Here is a 22,229-nt window from a genome sequence, read left to right on the forward strand (position 1 = left end):
TAGGGCTGGTGAAAACAGGCTGGGCCATGTCCCCAGGGGCCACCCCCAGCCAGTGATGGGGGTGTGCGGGAGGGTAAACGCTGCAGCTTCCTGCCCCTCCAGGGGGACACCTCTGAAGCACGTTCACTGCCGTCTCCCCGAGCTCCCCAGTGGGATTAACTTCGGCTGTCCTCAGCGTGCCCTGCCCTGTAGCGGACCTTGTTTCGGCTCTTTCCCTTCCTTGTCTCACTTCTCCATCCCTCCCAGAGATGCATCCTGGGGTCACTTCCCAAGCAAACCAAGGTTCCCATCCTTGCCTCTGGGGGAACCCAACTTAAAATATCTTTGGATCTCGGAGCACTAGTAATCCCCCAGGGAAACCCCACGTGGAGTTCAGGGCCACTGCTCTTCACAGCCCAGACTCTGTGAGAATGGTCCCCCTGGACAACAGCAGCAGCCCTGGGTCATGTCTTCCTCGTGGCCAATGTTACTACACACTCACGATGGTAATCACATCAGCTGGGCTACATCTTGTACACACTGTATCTCAATTAATCCTTGCAGCAGCCTGTGAGGTGGACCATACTATTATCCTGTTTTGCAGGTGGAGGCCTCGGAGATGTAACGAGATTCAACTGCTTTTCCAGGTCACACAGCCAGCGGGGAGCAGAGTTGGGATGTGACCCCAATCCTATCCGACACCCCATTTTGGCTTCCCACCCCTCTGCCGTTCTGTGGGAAGCCTGCCCAATCCTAACACGGTCGGGGTTTCCAGAGACCCCATACCAGCCACCTGAATTTCCCAGAAACCCTCTCTGGCCCCGCAGCAGGGGCCCCAGCGTCACAAAAGCCCATGCCCCACATTCTGGTAATGTCAGCTCTTCATTGCCAGGCCAGCTGGGATGGTGCATGACCTCGGCAGCTTGAGGCTTTTACTAGCAAGAGGTGAACAGAGCAACTGTTCATCAACTCTCTTTGCTGGGGGCAGATGAAGAACAGCCTGGAACCAGCTGCAAGTATCTCTGAAGTCCTATCATCTCTTTGTTCCGGGGCTTCACAAAAATGAGGTAAATGTCACCAGGCATCAGCTTAAAGGCAGGCGTGGAAGAGTTCCCCTTGGTTTGAAAGAGGCCACCACCCCCTGGGTAATTAGGCCAGGCTCTACTGCATTAAAGATGCCAGCGAGGAGGAAAGGCAGTGAGCTGGGAGCTGCAAACGGCCACCTATAATCAGAGAGAGATTGAATTACACAAAGAGCCTAACTGTCCGAGAAGAATTCAAACCAGCTATTTTTAGGCAGCACCAAAGGCTCCCGAGGGCTGTTGCAAATTCAAACGGCTTGAATTGGGTGCTACGTGGAGCACACTAAGGAGTTTTCATTCTAGGAAGGAAGGGGCATCACAACGGCTATGTGCTCTCTCGATTTCATCTCACTTGGTGGTCACAGCAATCTTTAAAGGTTGGAACTGTCCCCATTTTACAGATGAGGCGCTTGAGGCTCAGAGAGGAAACAACGTGGCCAGAGTCAACATGGCAAGTAAGTGAGAAAGCTGGGATAGAAGCGATGTCTGCCTGATTTCAAAACCTACGCTGCCCCCCTAGCCTTTGTGGACTCTGCTTAGGGGCGAAGAGCAAACCAATTCTCCCCCCTCAGGATGCAGAAGGAGGAAATTTTTCTAGCTGTCATCTCCTCGACCCTACACAGCAGAACTCATGAAGATTCATATAAATTATAAAATTCAGGGGTCCCGGGCACCTATTAAAGTGAAGGAGAGACCCCCAGAACTGGCAAAGGAGGAGCTAGGCATGGTCCATCCATCCAGTGTGACTTTCCACGAACATCTGAGGCTCCCTTTGGCAGAAGCCACCAGAATGGAGGATCAGTGAGCACAACACGAGTACTGCACGAAATTCCCCTTCTAACTTTCAAAGACAAAAAACTGCCAAGACTAACAGTACACAAAATACACTGTGTAAAGTGTGAGCCATAAGTCAAGGATCTATTTTTCCATGGTACTGTAAGCTTCATAATACTTCCACCAAGACAGAAAACAAACAAACAAGCAAGCAAGCAAGACGAAAAGGTGCTGAATCCTGGGAGAATCTGGCCTGCCTGCAGTTTTGGGGGCTTTAGGCTGCACGAAAGGATGGTCAGCACCATGGACAGCCACCCAATGGGCCCAACGTGTATCTAACACATTCAATGTAGTTCTAAGGAATCTTCTAACACAGATCTTGCAAGAATCTTTCAAGCAAATGAAATTTCTTGCAACATCCTGTAAAGCCGTAACGTTCTCAAATCGCTGGCAGGTCTCTGCCCCTGGGAGGAGAGCTACACTTGCTGACACATTTAGCAAACTGCTGTGAAAAATGTAATCCAACCAAGAAGGAAGTCCATTTCTCGGTTCTTTTGTAACAAGGGCAAAGAGTCCACGTGCCTGAGAGTCTGTGTCAAGGAAGAATAGCAGGGTGCCTGCAGACATTTGCTCTGCTAACCTTTTAATGCTCTCACTACTTACTGTAAGAGCATTCCATCACCTCGGAAACATGTAGGCTGCCTCCCTATGCAAGGTGTATGCCCCACCAGTGGTGCTTGGGAGACAAGAAGCCTCCTTTGGATCTTTCTAATCATTAAGAATTCTGTGCCACTGCTCAGGGAAACGCAGTTAAGATACATTGTTAGTATCAACTAATGACTCTACAAACGGAATCCGGTTTCCACCATACCTGTTTCCTGGTGTGTTTACTCATTTCCCTGCCTGGTATAATACTCGCTACTATCGTGTGCCAGTACCTCGGAAGGCCTCCCTTTCTGATTTACTTGTGTATAAATCGTGCCCAGGAATGGGAAACCAAAGGTTGCCACTGGGTTCTGACCCAGTCACAAGGACACTGGCAATTCTGTTTTGCTTCGAGTCCGCAAATGGGGCAGAAGGAGAGATCAGAGGTCAGGGAAAGAAGGAGGTAAGCTAGATCCAAGGAGTTCTCCCAAAAGAGAGGATATGAGGTCCAGAATCCCTTACAAGAGGTCAAGGTGTCTACAGCACTGTAGGGAGTGAGCACCCAAACTAGCAGTCAGGGAGCTGGGTTCCAGCCCAAGCTCAGTCCCTAAGAAGCACTGCGGCCTTGGAAAAATCATGCCTTCCCATCATTTCCTAAAGCTACCTTTAGGCTTTTGCACACCCCATTCCCTTTGCCTAGACTTCCCTCCCACCCCTTGGCAACTTCAGTCTGGATATCCTCCTCTTCCACACCAGGAAAAAATCCCATGCATCTTTCAAGGCCCTAATCAAACAGCCTTCTTCTGTGCAGAGTTTCAGTGTCTAAAGCTGTAAAACGGGACATCAGCATATAGGAAGGTGCTTCCAATAGGGCACTCAACACATGACCTTTGCTGACCCTGGACTTTTTGTTCATGGCTGGAATATATGGCTCTCCCTCTCATCCAGAAGTCTCCTTAAAATGGGATCCCACCCAAATGTCGCTCCCTCGGCTCCTGAAGACAGAGCCCCTGCCATTCCCCCATATATACACCCCCATGCTTGAACAGACCCCATTGGTGCCAGATCTGTTTCTCCACTAGACCATGACCTCCCCAACCGTGGAGACTGTGCTTTATTCTCCACTCATCCTCTCCATGCCTAATCCCCGTGGATGCTCATCAAGTGTTTTGGTTCAGTGAATGGTCTCCATGTTCTCTCCAGACACCATGGTGTCAACTGGGTGCCCAACAAGAGTCTCAATTTGGCACATCGTCAACCATCCATCTCCTTATCCAAGCCACTTCCGTTCTTATCTCAGCCATAGCAGCCTTGAGGTTAATAAGGCTTCAATTTTCTTCTGGAATCTCCAGCTGAAGGTGCCCAAGCTTCAAATCTTGTACAGTGATGATTCGGGACAACTGTGATGGACTTGGAGAAGCCTAGACTCCACCCTCAGCAGACATGACTACGTTCCCCTCTTGGACATAAATACAAAAGACTCCTTTCTCAGAGGGAACAAAACACCATCCTGGGTAACTTTTCTGCTGCCGAGGTGGGCAAGCGGAGGGGTGCAGGAACATCCCCGCCAGCCTCAGGGGCTACTCTGCAGCACCCACACAGGCTCCCCACTGCTACAAGGGCAAGACACACCCCCTTGTACAGAATCTACTGTCTTTGTGTGCCGAGGCTTGTATATTTCAACGGACTGAACATCTTCGATGGCCTGTGACAGTGTGCGGTTAAGTGTCCGACTTCAGCTCAGGTCATGATCTCACGGTCCGTGAGTTCGAGCCCCGCGTCGGGCTCTGTGCTGACAGCTCAGAGCCTGGAGCCTGCTTCCGATTCTGTGTCTCCCTCTCTCTCTGCCCCTCCCCTGTTCATGCTCTGTCTCTCTCTGTCTCAAAAATAAATACAAAAAGTTAAAAAAAAATTAAAAACAAAAAACAAACAAAAAAAAACCTCGTCACGCTAGCGGCCAAACGAGGAACTCGCTGTGTGGCCATTCTCCCGCCTGGGTTTCACACGCCACCTCGGCCAGCCAGGACTCCAGCCCCGGGGGTGAACTAAGGCCCCTGTGGGGAGGCAGACGGTGCTTCCGCCGGCAGCAACCCGCACCTCTGCAAACTGGCAACACGCGCCACCCTACTGCGCGGCAAAAGCCCGAGTGGGGCTTCGAACACACGGGATTTGGGAAACGGAACACATGGCCAAGCAGACCCTCCACGAATTTTTATCAACAATGGCATTCCCATGGGAAAAGCCTGTCTCTACGTTCCGCCAAACCCACCTGTGTCCTGGGCAGGCAGCGTCACCTCTGCTGAGGTCTGAGGCCTTATTATTCAAAGTGTGGCCCCTAGCCTAGCAGCCTAGCGTCACCTGGGAGCTCCTCAGAAATGCAAACTCTCACCCTGACCAGCCGAACCGAACGTGCTCCGTAACAACATCTCCATAGGATTCACGGGCACATTCAAATGTGAAATGCTGGCCCAGGGGTCAGAGGTGTGGCTGCGGGTTCCTGTCCCTGCCTCAGGGACTGCATCAGAAGGGTAATCGGGAGAAACCCAGCCCTCCATCTCCTGTCAAGGTCATCAGCAATCTTCATAGGTTTGCGGATCACCTTTAAATACACTGTGTGGCCTTGGGCAGGTTTACTTAAACTCGATAAGCCTCAGTTTCCTCGGTGCAAAATGGGAATGATTAACACTGGTAACCACTTACGGAGGCTGTAAGGAAGAGAGATGAAATTGGGCCTGTCGTGGGCTTGGGACAGTGCCTGGCACAGAGCAGATTCCTGCTAGACAGACATTACCTGTTCCAGAAGGGGGACCGCAGGACAATGTCTGCGGAAGAGGGTCCATGCTCACTCCCCTCCCTCCCTCCGTGTGGAAACTGGAGGGCACGTCCAATAAGACCGAAGCAGAGCATGAAAGACGTGAGCCCTGTAACTGGTTTAAGTCCTCTGCTGCTTATGTGACAGTGACCCTCAGTTTCCTTTACTGTAAACTGGGAGTTAGAGAATAATAGAGCCCGTTTCCAGGGTCACCGTGAGGATGTGCTACTCCACATAAGGCACTGAGAAAAGGACCAAGTGTCTGCTTTTGTCATTATCTCTGTCTGCATCATTAGAGACAATACGCTTTCAGAAAATCAGGAAGGCAGGCCGAGCTCAGGCTCCAGCTCACTCTGTCAAGGAGGAAGACAGGGGAGGAGGCGGGAAGACAGGAGGCCGCTCTGGGTGGGAGGGAGGGGACACAGCTCACGGAAACATCCGAATTCCACGGATCAAAGCGTTCGGCAAGGGCCGCGGTGGAAGGTGGGGCGGGCGCAGGGCTGCGGGGAGTGCTGGGGAGCCCCAGCAGGCGCAGGGCAGGGAGCAGGCGGCCTTGCGGAGAGGGGCGGGGCCAACTCACGTACACCTGCGCGCAGACTCCTGGGCCAGCTGCAGCCGGAAGACGGACAGGCGGTTGGCGCCGCCGCACACGCTGCCGCGCTCGCCCTTGCACTCCATGTCGCACTCGGCCTCGCTCACGTTTGTCGCCTGGATCTTGTGGCCGCAGTAGCACTCCGCGCCGAACTCCAGCCCGGCATACAGGTAACCCCTGGGGAAGGCTGCTGTCAGTCCAGGGCAGCTACCACCATGCAGACCCCGGGGACACGGAGGCTCACCCAGCAAAGTGGAGACCTGGGGCAACTGGAGGGCTCTGGGGACAAGGACCCCTAGGGACCGCCCCCCCCCCCATAGTCACACCGTGTCCTACTGACACCCACCTTATACACTTCCACACGTGGCACACTTCACACACACGCGCACACACACACACCCCCTCCAAGCCCAGGGTCCTTCTGTCCCAACCCACTCCCTTGCTCCTCCCTGCCTAGAGCCGTGCTCCAGAGTCCAGCCCCTTTATTGCAGGAAACATCCCCCAAAATGATGCCTCCATGTCCCTTGAGAAAAGCTGGAAGGAAGGGAGGAGGCAGGGGCTCTCGTATCCCCTTGGAAGATGGCAAAACCAAGGTCACATATCCAGCCAAGGAAAAACATTCCTTTTCCTAAAACTAAACAAAACTCCAGGCACTGCAAGATTTTTGACTTATTTTCCCCTTGGCCTTGGGATCGTTTCCTAAAAAGGACTCTCTGGACACTCGTTCTGTAAACAGATGAGACGCCACGGCCTGTCTTGGCTGTAGCGGGTAGGGGCGAAGGGAGAGGATTAGGACAAGCCCTCATCAGCCCCTCTCGCCTCGGAGGCGGAACCAGGAAGGCTCCTCCGGCAGCAGCCTGCAGAATGCTGGCCACATAAGGCTGGCCGGAGGGGAATGGTCAGCTCAGGTCGTGACTCTGGACACCCTCGGGCAGCTGGAGAGACAGACCCACCCGGACTCGTGCCCCCACACGCCTCAGCGACTCCGGGTGGCACCTGCCCTTGCCTGCTCCACACACCCGCCTGGCCGGGTGCAGGGAGAGCAGCTTAAACCAAACGGGTGTCTCGGTGCCTGAACCCCACCGAAATCCTGGGGCTCGGCCAGCCTGCTTCCACCCGTCTTAGTCTTCCCGTCTCTCTGAAGCCTTTGCTCTGGGGTACCCCGGACCCCTCTCATGTAACTGGACCCACTAACAGAATGAACAATTTCCAAGGGAGAAGAAAAAAAAACCACTTCCAGTGGGTGTTATAACTCCAGAGCCAGTGGGAGCTTCCTCCTCGCCCCTCCCTTGGACAGGAGACACCTGCCACGTCAGGACGCACAAGCGGGCCCCAAGGATACGTCCGTGTGGTGAGGACCCGAGGCCTCAGGCCACCAGCCAGGTGCGTGCCTGTCTCGGGAAGGGATTCTCCAGCCCTGTCCAAGCCCTCAGAGGCCGCAGGTCTCCACAGTCCCTTGAGAGCAAGCCCATGGGGACACTGAGGCAGAATCATCTGGCTAATCCCACTCCCGGGCCATTATTTCCTGACACCCAAAAATGGTGTGAGATGATAAACGTTTGTTGGTTTAAGACACTACATCTGGGGATCATTGGTTGCCCAGCAACAGACAACTAATTTGGGAAGGGAAACGGAGTGAGCCTTGCCATCCTTCAGGCCACTGGGGTGTCCCTGGGAGCACCCCAGACTACTGATCCCGATAAACCTCCTGTTGCCCTTGCCGGGAGGATCTTTCCAGAATTAAAACAGATCATACCTCTCCACTCTCTAAACCAGCCCCCGCCCCCCGGGGCCTCCACTACAGGCAAATAAGCTTCCAGATGGCTTGGCTCAGCCTACCGACCCTCCTATCTGGGGTTCTTTAACATGGACGGCCATTAGGATCACCCAGGGAGCATTTTTTAAATGCCACACCTGGCTCCCATTTCGAGACAGTCTAATTTAATTGGCACTGTGACCCTAACGTGCAGCTGAGTGTGAAAATCGGCGCAGCGATGCTCTAACCATGGTCCCAGGACCCGCAGAGCCTGGACAGTCTTGGAACTCATGAAAAATGCAAATTCTTGGGCTGTACCCCAAGCCCGCTGAATCAGAAAGTGAGAACGGGGCCCAGCAATCTGTTTTTGCAAGACTCTGGGTGATGTTCGTGTTCACTCCGGGCTGAGGACCCTGCCCTAGATCCACCCTCCCTGCCCCTCCCCTCCCCCACCCTGCTACCTACTGCCTCATTCTCAATGCCTGGCATCGGGTAAATGTTAAATAAGTATTTGCCGAATGAATGGACACCACTCTCCTGATGAACGCCTCCCAGCGGTTCCCCCCTTGCCTGTGGCCAAGCCAGATGCTTCGGGTGGCATTCAAGGCTCCGTGTCAGCAGGCTTCAGCCAGCCTTGCCGCTTCCCCTCTAGACAACTCCCCTTGGACCTTCTGTGCACCCCCTCCCCACTGCCTGTGCAAGGATGCTGGCTATTTAGGATGTTTCAGGATTTCTGATCTTTGAGTGTGCTGTGATTTCTGTCCTCCTAGGACTACCTAGAAAACTCCTGTTCATCCTTCAAAACCTGGCTTAAGATCTCACCTCTGTAACTCTTCCTGAGCCCTCCATTCCCTCAACCTTCACGGGCCCCCTGTACTTTAAACGGCACCCTCAGCCCAGCACCCATCACGCTTGAGGTCTCCATACGCTGGTTTCCTCGATCCGTGCAATGTGGATCACAACATTCCTGCCTCTTGGGGTCTCGTGGTGGATGAGAGTTAATAATATCTGCAAAGTGCCGAGAACAGTGCCTGGCACAGGGAAATGCCCACCATGTGTAAGCTGTTGGTTTTCTACTGCCCAAGCCTGCTCATGCCTCTGTCTTCCCAACTAGCTGGGGAGCCCCCCGAGGGCAGGGCTATGGCGGACTCATCTCTGCACCTCCAGCACCTCACACACACGTGGGCAGCGATAAACATTTGCTGAACTGAAGGGGGTTAAATGAGTTCATCTGACTCGTCCTTTGATGCTTGGCTGTCACCTCCTGGGACTCCTTCCTGACACCCCAGGCGGGCTGGGGGCCCTCTTCTGCATTTCTCGTCTGCGATTCATTCCATCTGAACCCTCACCCCGCCCTACTGCCCTTCTCTGTTCACATGTCTGTCTCCCCATCAAGGCTGTGACTCCATGGGGCCATGGATGCTGTGGAATTCACCTGGGTCTCCCCACGGTCTGACAAATAAATTAATGAATCGATACCATCAAGGGCTCAGAGACCTTCCCAAGCTGGAGACAGCCCTGGGCTCAGGCAGATGATTATAAAGGGGATAGTGTTTCCTCATGAAGGACACAGGGAGGAGTCCCTCGGCCACCCACTTGCTCATTTCCACGACAGCCATGTAGCTGAGGTCCTCCAGAGTTGGTGACCTCAGGGCCAGCCGGCTAGAGTCTGAAAGTGAGCATGGCAGCAGCCTCTTCAAAGCTATTCCAGGTCCGGGGCGCCTGGGTGGCTCAGTCGGTTAAGCATCCGACTTCAGCTCAGGTCATGATCTCGCGGTCCATGGGTTCAAGCCCTGCATCGGGCTCTGTGCTGACAGCTCAGAGCCTGGAGCCTGCTTCGGATTCTGTGTCTCCCTCTCTCTCTGACCCTCCCCTGTTCATGCTCTCTCTCTGTCTCAAAAATAAATAAATGTTAAAAAAAAAAATTAAAAAAAAAAAAGCTATTCCAGGTCCAAGGCGGCAATGCTGGGGCCCGGGCTTGGACTGAGGGTCCCATCGCCACCTGCCAGTCTTCTGGGGCCTCATCCATCCTTGGAAAGTCAGCTCCCTCCCCCAATGAGTGTTCTCCTCAAGAACATCATTTTCTTCTTCAATTGGGAAACACTGTGTTTCTCCCTGGGGGAAGAACAAGGGATTACGCACCCCTGACCCCCAGGCTCCCACCTCACCCTTCCCGTGGGCATCTTACAAGCCGCCCACTCAGATTCACACCTGTGGGCTTTTCCCACACACAGGCTCAAGTCCGGACCCTCGCACACACATTCACAAAGTCTCCTGCACACACAGCCGCTAGTGTTTAAAGACCATTCCGTGTATGCACTAAGCTTACAAACATGACCCGCTGACTCTACACACTGTACATACAAACTCCCACCCAGGCCACAGCGTCCCACGGCTCCACGATCACAAACTCCCACAAACCACCTCCCGAACAGTCCTGCTCATCTGCACGCGTGCATGCACATGTACACTCACACGTGAACGTGCACATACACCCACCCTCGTATCACTCTTTCCACGGGGCCACGGGCTCATCCTCCACTGTGCCCTTCCACGGGAAAGGAAAGAACACCACGGAAGGAAGGGGTCTGAAATGAATGGAGCCTGGGACGTCGGAGCCCTACCGTTCTGCACAGTTGTCCTGGCAACGGAAGATGGTCATCTTTTTGTAGTCGAAAAAGGACACGCCTCGCAGGGCCCGGCTCTGGGTGTCATCCAGGTAACAGCCGATGTACTTGGCTTTGGGGAGAGGAGAAAAGTCAGGTCTGGCTGGGGACAAAGCAGAAAGGGTTTCGCAAACCAGGGGCAACCAGCGTCCCTCCGGTTATGTGGCTTTCTTGACCTTTTGGTACCAGCCGCTCCCTCTGAGCAGAAAAGCAGAAACGAGAGACTAAAAGTCATGTGTGCTGGCTGACCCTGATTCGTAAGGGCAGCGCAGGCCAGCAGAGGAGGAAGGGACTCTTCTGGATAGCCAGGGTTAAGACCAAGCCCCTGGGCTCTACTGGTGACAACAAAGCAGGCGGGAAGCCAAGCCAAGGTCATTCCCTAAGCGCCACGCAGATGAGACCCATAGTAAGACAGCTCTGAAGAGCTTGACATGGCTGAGAGCATGTTGTCATTTCTACAAGCTGCCTTAAAATGTCTGTTTTTCCCTGGACACGTGGACTGGGATATCTCAAAGGCACCGGGTTAGAGAATACTAACCCAGTAAGGTCAAAATGGAAGGATCTGCGTAAATGTTTCTACCACAGCGTCTGACACACGATAGGCACAAAGGTACGATGAGTGGAACAGAAACCGGCCATTCGCTGTGTTGTGCCGTGCTTCGTAGTTTGCCAACACGCGGGCCAACGTGAGTGCTTTCATCCAAAGAAAGACTTTACATGATGTAAAACCACCAGTAAGAAACCATACACAACAGGGGCGCCTGGGCGGCTCGGTCGGTAAAGCGTCCGACTTCGGCTCAGGTCATGGCCTCACAATGCGTGGGTCTGAGCCCCGCATCGGGCTCTGTGCTGACAGCTCGGAGCCCGGAGCCTGTTTTGGATTCTGTGTCTCCTTCTCTCTCCGCCCCTCCCCTGCTCGCTCTCTGTCTCTCAAAAGTGAATAAGCATTAAAAAAAAAAAAAAAATTAAACAAATAGAAACTATACACAACGTTTTCTTAAAGTAGTAACTGGGTTCCTGCACTTCATGGTAAACAGTAATTCTCACATGAAGACCACACTTCACAGTTTATACAAGTCTTTCCCCAAATGTTCTTATAATTATCATGACCTAGACATGTGCTTTGCTAAGTGGTTTCTACTTACCGTCTCACTGAATCCTTAGTGCTCCTCCTCCAAGGTAAGTACTGCTATTCCCACTCTGTACAGAAGAGGAAACTGAGGCCCAGGGAGGTGAAGTCACTTGCCCACGGAAGCACAGCTGGTGGTGCCCACGCGGAGCCAGGGTGGACCTGGGCGATCGGGCTGCAGAACCGATGTTCTGAACCACTGCTCCCATCTTCTGAAATCCAAAGATCCTGGCGAGGACTCACATGAACAGTGGGGAGCACTGCCACGTTCATGCTCTTGGACAACTGAACAGAGGCCCAGAAAAGTCTGGGGGGGGGGGGCTCGCTCCTGGGCAGTCGTGCCCCCCAGCGTGGCCCTGCTAAGTGCAGAATTTGTCAGCCCCGCTGGAAATGGGCCTCGTCCTGATCACTCTGAATTTCTTCTCTAAGACAGAGGTGATATGGTTGATTGAAGAACAGTCCCTCTTTAAGAGAAAGCTCGCCTCCCTGGAGCGGGGACGTCAGATGGTGACAGCTCTGGAGAAGCCCACGTCTTGTCCCTGCGCTTGTTCAAGAATGTATGTCCCTGCCGTCACAGATGGGAATCCCAGCCCCTGGACTGGGGCGTGGGTGCTGTTCACACCTGAGCTGGGAGGCAGCCCCTCTCGTGAGCGTGTCACACTAACTTTAGGTCAATAATTCACTAAAGGGCAGAGTGTCCCATGTATGTAGAAGGGGTGGGGGCAGGGAAGAGATTGGGGGAGGGAGAGAAAAGATAAAAGAGGGAAGGAAGGAGGAAGGGACAGGAGAGAGGGAGGGCGAGGGAGGGAGAGGAGGAGGAGGAAGAAGGTTTTTTGGGAGCATGAGGTCTTTATTGTCAGATCAAAAGATGGTGTGTGTGTGGGTGGAGCATGTATTGAGCACCTACTATATTCTCTCTACTAGGGGCCATTCCTCATTTTTAATTTTTAAACGTTTTTAAAAATTTAATTCCAGTCCACTTAGCCTACAATGTTATAGGAGTTTTGGGTGTACAATACAGTGATTCAACAATTTTTTTTAAAGAATTTTTTTTAAGTTTACTTATTTGTTTTGAGAGAGAGCACGCGAGTGGGGAGGAGCAGAGAGAGGGGGAGAGTGAGAATCCCAAGCAGGCTCTGCGCTGTCTGCAAAGAGCCCAACGTGGGGCTTGGCCTCAAGAACCGTGAGGGCATGACCTGAGCAGAAATTAAGTCAGACACTTAACCGACTGAGCCACCCAGGTGGCGTTCCCCACCCCCTTTTCTAAAAGTAGGCTTTATGCCCAGTGGGGAGCCCAACACAGGACTTGAACCCACAACCCTAAGATCAAGACCTATGCCGAGATTAAGAGTTGGACGCTTAACGGACTGAGCCACCCAGGTGCCCCTGATTCAACAAATCTGTACATTACTCACTGCTCATCGTGACAAGTGTCCTCTTGGTCCCCAATCCCCTATTTCGCCCATCCCTCTACCCACCTCCCCTCTGGTACAATCCGTTTATTCTCTAGTTAAGAGTCGGTTTCTTGGTTTGCTTCTCTCTTTTTTTTCCCTTTGACCTTTCGTTTCTCAAATGCCACGTATGAGTGAAATCATATGGTGTCTTTCTCTGACTACCTTACTTCGCTTAGCACTATCTTTTAAAATTAATATTGCCACACACTTGTGAACTCATTTTCTAGATGAGGAAACTAATTCCAATGACCGTCACACCTGCCTGCTTTAGAAGCGAGTCTGGAGTTTTGGCACATGGGGTATGTTCTGACTGCTCGCCATTGACCTTACTTCTGTTCCTCCTCTTTGCTCAGTAGAATTAGAAGCTATGGAATCTGCCCAGGTGCTGACACCCTGTAAGGGTCTCGCCTGAAATTTAAGCCCAGGTCTCTTCTCCAGCCCTTTCACACGGGGGGAGGGTCCACTTCCTTTTGGCCCAAGATCACTAAAAGCCACACTGAGGTCTGACTCAGAGAAATGCTAGAGCCCCAGATAGGCTGGGCTTGAAGCTGGATGTGCTGTGGCTAAGGGTGGTCTCACCTAAGGGCAAGGGCAGGGGCGTTTGGCTGTATGTGGGGCGGTGGATCGTGCTAGATGAAATTTTTATAATCAGTCACACCAGTGAGCGTGTATACGCGCAGGTACAGGCACGTGTCCACTCTGGAGTGTAACGATACTGTCTGCATCTTCAAAGGGCCCCCTCTTCCTGTTTTTCTATTAATAGACCTTACCCGCCAATTACATTGTCCCTCCCACCAGTCAGTGACTGATCGATTGCTCCGGGAAAGGGCACGCGGCCCCCACTTTGGATTCTCACAGATCAAAGACAGGAGAGAGCAATCTGTTTCCCCTGGGTTATGACGTCGGCAGCCCGTAAGCCCAGAGCTACGAAGCCGCGGTCCCTGGCACCAAAGCCTGTCTGTTTGGGGAGGTGCAGCGAAGGCAGAGGCAAGCGGAGATGAAAAGTCAGAGAGAGAAAGGGCACAAATCGCTCCTTTGAAACTCCAGTCCCTTCTGCAGCTGGTTGACAAGACACAATGCGTGTCCTTCTTTAGCTTCAGCTGGTTCAGGACGGGTTTTTGTCCCTCGCCACCAGTGTAGCACTCATGTATCAATACTCCAGCTAAGGTGCCCGAATCCACCCAGCCATGAGGGTCTAGACCAAGTCTACGCCCATGCCTGTCTGTGCCAAAGCCGCCCCTTCCCATGTGCCACAGCAAGTCTCGGCTTGGGAGGAGGACGCTTCTGTCCCCACCAGACAGAGCGCCCAGGGGAGGGTGGGAGAGAGAGGGTCCCTCGGAAGCCGGCTGGGATCTGACCTGAGGGCCATCTGCCTCAAAGCGTGGGATTTTAAATGCTGTACCACCCGCTCTCTGTCCCCCCCTCCAGGCCAGACATCAGTGTTCGATGTCTCGCACAACAGGTGCTCAAAGCCTTTTTAGAGGAACAGACAATCCTCCGTTTCCTCATCTGTCAACAGGAAGGGGGGGGAAAGAGACACAGTCTCTCCTTAACGTCCTGGAGAAACACAGGCGTGTCACACGCTGTGACCCGATGAACTGGCTGAGCTCCGCGGGTCAGGAAATGGACACTGAATCAGTTTCCTTCCCGTCCTTGGCAAGGGCTGGTTCCTCCTTCCCCCACAGACCCTTCTGCACAGGCTGTGGCCAACACAACGGCCATCCCCACCCCTGGCATCTGTCACCCTGCTGACCTCATCAGTGCACTTGTCGCCAACCTGCTTCAGCCAGCACCTTGCCTTCAAATCCTGCTGTGGCGGCAGAATCTCCCCCGAGATGTGGGGGGAGGTTAGGTATGCAAAACAGGGAGAAAATCACAGGCCACTCGAGGGGGGATAAATGACTGAGTTCACACAATCTATCAACTCATCTCCACAGCTATCCAAATATCGCTGAAATGGCAGAGTCGTCCCAGCTGTCCCATTTATCTCCAGCACAGGAACCAGTGAGGGGTGAGCCCGGGAGAGCACAGGCATCTGGAAAAAAGCACTCCCGACTGTGGGGTTTTTCTTTTCCTTCTCTTCCCTTTCCCTTCCCTTTCCCTTCCCTTTCCCTTCCCTTTCCCTTCCTTCCCTTCCCCTTCCCCTTTCCTTTCGTTTTCTTTCTTTTGCTTCAATTTATCTGCCCTTTCAGGAAATTTTGCTCTCTTCAACAAAAGTAATCTGTTAGAAGGATAACTAAACATGCACTGCTTTGTATTTCTCTGATTTACTGTTTGTGAGTAGATTCACAAACAGGAGGCATTACGCTGTGCTAGAAGACAGCCAGCCCTGGAGTCAACCGGATGTGGGTTCCAATCCTGACACTGCGGGGGCCTTGCGGTGTGACTCAAGCTCTTGGAGGTACCGTTCTCTTGCCTGGGAAGTGGGAATAAGAAAGAGGTGATATGGGTTGAACTGTGTCCCCCTCCCCCCACCTGCCGCCACCAACCAAAAATCAGTAAATAAAAAGACAGGTTGAAGTCCTAAGCTCAGAAGCTCAGTGTGCGACCTTATTTGGAAATAGGGTCACTGCGGATGTGATCTGTTAAGGTATGAGGGCATGTCGGAGTGGGGGCAAGGCAATCACTGTGACTGGTGTCTTTATAAAAAGATGGCCATCTGAAGACAGAGCCACAAGGAGGACGCATGTGAAAATAGAGACAGAGAGGCTGGAGTTTTGCTGAAGCAAGCCAAGGAATGGCCACAGTTGCTGGTGATGCCAGAAGCCAGGGGAAAGGCATGGAACGGGTTCTCCCTTGGTGTCTTCGAGAGTGCACGCCCCTGCTGCCATCTCGATTTTGAACTTCTGGCCCCCAGAACTGCGAGAGAACACATTTCTGTTGCTCTGAGGTACTCTGTTACCACAGCCCTGGAACACTAATACAAGGGATACTGTTAAAACAGACTATAAACAGGATTAATCTATTCACGGAGCCTTAACACCAGGATCGGCAAGAAACTCAAGAAACTCAAGGAAGAGTTCTCTTCTCCACCATCCTGGATTCTCCATCCTTCAAGATGACCCACTCCAGTGCTTTCTGGGTTTCCTGGCGCAGATAATGAAATTTTCTGCTCGTGCCTGGGCTTCTGTGGGGCAGAAGGGATGCATCTTTCCCTTTGGTCAAAGCATACAGATACTACAGACTCAGCTCCATAATCTCCTCCTCCAGGAAGGCAGCCATGATACACCCCCATGACTGAATGGGATCCCTCCCTTGGGATCCCAGATGCCCTGTCCCACCCTACCACAACGCTTTTGTGAACCATTTTCCAGGTACTGGAAAATTTACTTTTTCAAATTAGAAAAAACTTAGACTTATCGTAGAATTTTTAACACAGTGAAAAGGTGCTGTCATGGGGGGAAGGCAAGATACGACGCTATATATATGTAGAAACAAAGTATGTGCTTTGGAAATACGCACATGAAAGAAAGAGACAGAGGGGCGCCTGGGTGGCTCAGTCGGTTAGGTGTCCGACTTCAGCTCAGGTCATGATCTCGCAGTTTGTGGGTTTGAGCCCCACATCGGGCTCTGTGCTGACAGCTCGGAGCCTGGAACCTGCTTCGGATTCTGTGTGTGTCTCTCTCTTTCTGCCCCTCCCCCACTCACTCTCTCTCTCTCTCTCTCTCTCTCTCAAAAATAAACATTTAAAAAAAAAAAGAGAGACAGGAAGGTAAGACACCAACAGTGTTGATTGTGTTGCTGGTAGATGAGGCTCTGGGCCATTTTTATTTTGATCTCTTTCTATACATTTTCATTCTTCTACAATGAACATGGATGATTTTGAGAATTAGGAAAAATTATTTTTTGAACATATAACTTATGGTTTTACTTGCCTGTCTTCCCCCAGGGGCTGTGAATGTTCCTTAGAGGGGAAAGCCGTGTTGGATCATTCCTGTGTCTCCACCTCCTAGCACTGGGCAGGGCACATAGTAGGCATGTGATAAATACAGGATGGATGGATGGATTGACGGAGTTAGAGATTATATAGCTCAGTGGCTAAGAATAAGAGCTTTTGGGGCCCCTGGGTGGCTCAGTCGGTTAAGCTTCCGACTTCAGCTCAGGTCGTGAACTTGTGGTTCATGAGTTCGAGCCCCGCCTCGGGCTCTGTGCTGACAGCTCGGAGCCTGGAGCCTGCTTCAGATTCTGTGTCTCCCTCTCTCTCTCTGCTCCTCCCCCGCTCGCACTCTGTCTCTCTCAAAAACAAATAAAGATTTTAAAATTTTTTTAAAAAAGAGTAAGAGCTTTAGACTCAGACAGAATTGGGCTGGAGTCTGCTCTGCCTCTTAGCAGCTGTGTGACACGGACTGAATCACTTAACCTCTCTGAGTTTCTGTTGAGCCCCATCTGTGAAAGGGGCTCAAATTCCTGCTTGATGTGAAGCTGAGGGTCTGGATGCACAGTCCCTGACATAGACCAGACCCTCGACACCTGCAGCAACAGCATCTTCAGCTGGAGAAGACGGGGAGCGAGTGCCCGGACGTTCCTTCCAAGAATACGGACTGACCCTCCCCCAAGTCCTTCATGTTCGGACTTCAAAATCAAACTGGATTTGGCTTCTGGCTCTGCCTGTGACTGGCTGTGTCACCTCAGGCAGGCCACATCACCTGTATGCTTCTGCATTGTCTTCTGCAGAATTACGATATTGATGACAACAGCTGGCATGTATTAAGTGCTTACTGTGTGCCAGCCTCTGAGCCGAGCGCTTCCTGTGCCCCGAGAAGTGAGGTGATATGATGGTTAAGGTTCAGGTGTAAGACTCAAACCACCAGGGTTCAATTAGTAGTTTACCCCCTCCTCCAGCTTGAACAACCTTGGGCAAGTTACTTAACCTCTCTGTGCCTCAGTTTCCTCCCTACAAGATGGAGTTAATAATAGTGACCTCACTGGGTTGCTACGAAAATTATGTGATATAAGAGATGCAAAGGACTTGGGAGAGTGCCTGGCACTTAGCACATGATCGATTTGTCTTATACAATCATCACGACAGCCATCTACTCATGGACTTATCCCCAAGAGGAAACTGAGGCTCAGAGAGGTGAAGTGACCTGCCCAAAGCTGCACAGTCAGCAAGCTGCAGAATTGGAAGGTGCACCCTGATTTGGCTGCTTAAAGCACAGGCTCTCCCAAGGCCGGGGGAGGTCAAGGACCCAGCAAGGTGCATGGCACATAGTAGGTGTCGCTCCACCTCAGAGTGGACTTCCCACCCAGCCCCAGCCCCAGCCCCAGCCCCACCTCTAGCCTGGAGGCAGCTCCTCCCGCCCCTCCTGGCCCGCGATGGGCTCTGAATCGTTTACAGCTGAAGTCCCGCATCACTGCATCAAGCAGAGCCCTTGCCAGCTTCAGAGAAAAACCAAATGTGTTCAGCGTCAGGTCAGAGAAGCGTTCGTTTTTATTAGCGTTAATCTAATACGTTGTCTTTCCTCGCTGAACTCTGAATAAGTTAATCAAGGACAGGCTGGATTTGTGTTTTCTTAATAACGCCGCCTGATTCCGAAGGCTGCCTGCTGTGAGCTCTAGGCTCCGGGCATCTTTCTTATTTTCTCTTGCTTCTCTCTTTACATTTTATAAAAATACATAAGATTTCCAGGGGCAGAGGGGTGAGCGTGGCATAGGAGGCGGCCTGCAAGCTTTGGAATTAAATGAATCTTGTTTCAGATCTCAGTTCCTCACTTCTACCCGGGTAGCCTGCGTTTCTGAGTTTAAGATTTTCCCATTTGTGAAAGAAAATAACAATAGTGTCTAACTCTCTGAGTTGGGTGGTAATTAAAGCAATGAAGCTCTTACAACATGGTCCAGCCCATAATGATCACTCAATAGACAGTAGCTATTATTACTTCTACTGATAGTAACTCACTACCAGGTCACTATTAAGTGACCTAGAATCATGAACCAGGAGATGCGGTAAGCATTTTCCATAGATCCTTCCATTCAAATATGTGAAGAGCAAACAGGACAGTGGCTGGCGTAGAGTAGGTGTTCAAGAAATGGCAGTCATTTCTGGTAGAAGTGGCTGTGACAGTTTATTCTCACAACAAACGGGAGGTGTTGTGCGTGTTGTTGGTTATCGACGCACCACTCCATCCCCACTCCATCCGGGACCTCAAAAGCACAGGTGATCACCATTCACCTAATGGCCCTGATAGGGACCATACTAGGTGGGGGGTCAGGGACAATTTCCAGGAGGCGAGCTAAGCTGAGAGCAGAAGGAAGAGTGGCGTTGACCCTTGGAGGCACTCCAGACAGAGGAAGGGTCATTCATTCATGTGTCCATCCCATCATTCCTTCATTCCACAAGTATTGAGACAAGTATTTATTGAGCACTGGCAATGTGCCAGGTGCTGTCCCTGGTGCTGAATGAAGAGACTGGGGGAAATAGGAGAGGCAACGTTTCTGCCCTCATGGCACTGACAGTCTGGTAGGGGAGGCGGACTACAAACAAGGAAGAAACACATAAACAAGACGCTTTCAGATGATGGTAAGGTCTGTGACAAAAATAAAACCAGGAAATATGGTTGTGACCAGGTACAAAGTGGGGCTGTTTTAGTTAGGAAGGCCTCTTCTCTCGGAAGGTGAGGTTTGACTGGGGACCCAAAGGAAGGCAGGAAGGGAGCCACGCAAGGATATGGAAGAAGAGCATCCCAGATAGAAGAAACTGGTTATACAAAGACCCTATGGTAGGAACAGGCTTGGCACATTCAGCGAATGGCAAGAAGGACAGTGGGGCAGGGTGTGGTGGTGTGGGTGGCAGGGGGGGTGGGGTGGCATGCAGAGCCCTACAAGATAAGTTTGGAGTGGTGGCCATAACAGGGGGCTCTGGAATTTATCCTAGGTGGGGTAAGAGCATATCCTAAGGTGCAGGCTTGTGACGAACTTTGGGATTTGTAAACTACTAGGAGTTCAGAGTGGCTAGGGAGAGATACAGCTGGGTGGGTGAAGAGAAGCCACTTCACAATTTCTCCATTCTGTGTAGCACCTCGTACCTCACCTGGACCGAGAAGATGGGGTCCCTCCCACCAGCAGATCCACGAGGACTTCCTGATCACCTCTAAGACCCACAACGTGCCAAGCACTGTGCTGGGTACTTTCCTAACCAGTGTCCCAGTGAGCTCTCAGGAGACGCCCAGAAGGGAGGGGTCGTTATCCCCCATTTTACAAACAGCAAAACTGAGTCATGAGAAAGTGAAACTATTTGCCTGGGCCACATGGCTGGTTGGGACAGAAGTGGAACATGAATCCAAGTCCCCCAATCTGTTCTGCCACGTCCCACACTCTCTTCCACCTCCCTGTGAACGCCGGGTTCTTAAAGAAGCAGAATTCTAGGAGATCCCCGAGCGTGGGAAGGTGGGGTCCCCTGGATGGCTCCTGAGCCCAGTACAGGGTGGGACCGAAGCCGGGGAACGTGCTCCCCTGTGTGAGTCCGTGCCACTAATCCCGCTTCCCTCCATGGCGGAAGAAGGGGTTTTCCATGAGCTGAATCACAGCAGAAGTGTGATATATGGCAGGGAACACAAAGGCTGGGGAGGTTTTCCTTCTGTCCTGATTGGTGCTGGATCCTCCCAAACCATCTGGCCTGGATTCCCAAAACATGCCATGTGTGTTCATCTCAAGAACTGCAGGGTTGCGGGCTCCTCCCCCACATGCTGGTCAGCCGGGCGGACGTCGGCAGACTCTGGAAGACGGTCCAGGGGCCAAGCGTTCAGGCCAGATGTGCCTCTCCCCAGCTGTACGGCCCTGGGCAAGTGTCTCCCTTCACCAAGCCTCAGTTTCCACATCTGTTACCTGGGTGGAGGGTCACACCCCTTGTTCATGAGGTATAGTGGAAACCGAGTAAGGTAACGCCCTCACAGAAGAAAGCCTTTTTCGACTGAAAGGCTAAGAAAATGCGAGGAAATACCTCCAGGGCAACGATGCCCTCCAACTGCCATCACCAAGAGATCGGTCAAGATGGGCCGACAGGCAACACGGTACAGCAGAGCCACGGCATGCCGTGGAAGCCACAGCTCACAGAGTTCCTGAGCCTTCTCACGGGCAATGCCACTGACTAGCTATGTCACCGTGGGCTCTTGGTGCCTCGGTTTCCTCATCCTTAAAATGGGAATAACAGCACCTTCTACAGAGTTGTGGTAACAATTCAATACACATTAAAGTGCTTAAGTACCTGGCACATCGTAAGTGCTCAGCAGACGCTGTTTCAATGTCCACGTGTATTTATTTAACAAGACTAAAAAAGGCTGCGAGGAAATGTCAGACTTTGAACTCTGGCAGATGTAGGGTTCAAGTCCACGCCTGGCTGTTTATAAGCTGTGTGACCTTGGGCAAGCTATTTAATTTCTCTGGGCTTCAAATTTCTCCTCTGAAACGGAGATGAGAGCGAACCCCCGGGCACGTCTACAGCCGTGACTATATGGCAGCCGGTTCCTATTCAACACCGAAACCTGGTGGCGGTTACTGTATTCTTCTCACCCCCTCCCTTCCCCTTGGCCACCTTCCCTGTCTGCCCCTCTTACCTCGCTCCTCCTCCTTCTCCCGGACAATCCTCCCCTTGAGGGCTCGGCTCCAGGCTCCACCGTAGTCACCCAGCTTGGCCCTCTCGCTCCCGTCCTTGCCCTTGAACCAGGGTCCGTACCTGCGGGCAATGTTCGAGGCGTCACCCGTGTCCCGGAAGCCTCTGCCCAGATGCAGGTCACCCAAGAAGGGCAGCTCAGCGCCTTCGGCCTGGACCCCCGCGGCGGGGCTGGCCTGGCTCTGGGAGATGGCGGGCTGGCCCACGAAGCCAGAGTGAAGGAAGACCAGGCTCCCGGCCGTCAGGTAGAGCACCAGGAAGGTAAAGAAACGCACAGGCTTCCTGCGGAAGTACCGCTGGAATCTGAACCAGAGCTTGGCCATAGCAGGATCATTCCGGACTGGCTCGCTGGGGCTTGGCTGGCGGGGGAGGGGGGGGGGGGTTCAGGAAGGGGATGGACGTGGGCTGCGTTCCCGAAGCTTCCCTTCGGGATGGAACCCCTGGGGGTCTGCAGTCTTATTCCTTCCGCAAAGGTGATGCTTGGCTGATGCCAAGAGAATGGAGCCCTCCTGAGGTCAAGGTGAGCTTCCCGGAGCCACAGAAGGGACCCCACACCCAGGAGTCAGTCCCATTTTCCTACATCTTGTTCCTCACGTCAGAAAGCTCCCAAAGAACTTGGATAATGGCAGTCGCAGGGGGATTCTGTCGGTCACCAGCACTGCAGCTCACTCTGCGCCTTTTCTTGGCTCTTCCGGCCTGTCAGGGCTGGATTCTTTCACCGAGGGCCATTTTCTG

The 22,229-nt window shown here is 52.4% G+C and overlaps 1 protein-coding gene across 1 annotated transcript in view; it reads right to left on the bottom strand.

Annotated features, from left to right (window-relative positions):
- Positions 1-21,846, bottom strand: part of WSCD2 (WSC domain containing 2) — a 54,210-nt gene extending 32,364 nt beyond the window's left edge. Inside the window, exons 1-3 of the mRNA XM_049619200.1 lie at positions 21,439-21,846; positions 10,265-10,379; positions 5,877-6,061 (exon numbers count right to left, since the gene is read on the bottom strand). Of these exons, the coding sequence (XP_049475157.1) occupies positions 5,877-6,061; positions 10,265-10,379; positions 21,439-21,817 (679 nt within the window). The 5' untranslated portion in view covers positions 21,818-21,846. The remainder of the gene's footprint in view (positions 1-5,876; positions 6,062-10,264; positions 10,380-21,438) is intronic.
- Between the last annotated feature and the right edge of the window lie 383 nt (positions 21,847-22,229).

Source organism: Panthera uncia, assembly GCF_023721935.1.
Source record: "Panthera uncia isolate 11264 chromosome D3 unlocalized genomic scaffold, Puncia_PCG_1.0 HiC_scaffold_8, whole genome shotgun sequence".
Taxonomy (NCBI): domain Eukaryota; kingdom Metazoa; phylum Chordata; class Mammalia; order Carnivora; family Felidae; genus Panthera; species Panthera uncia.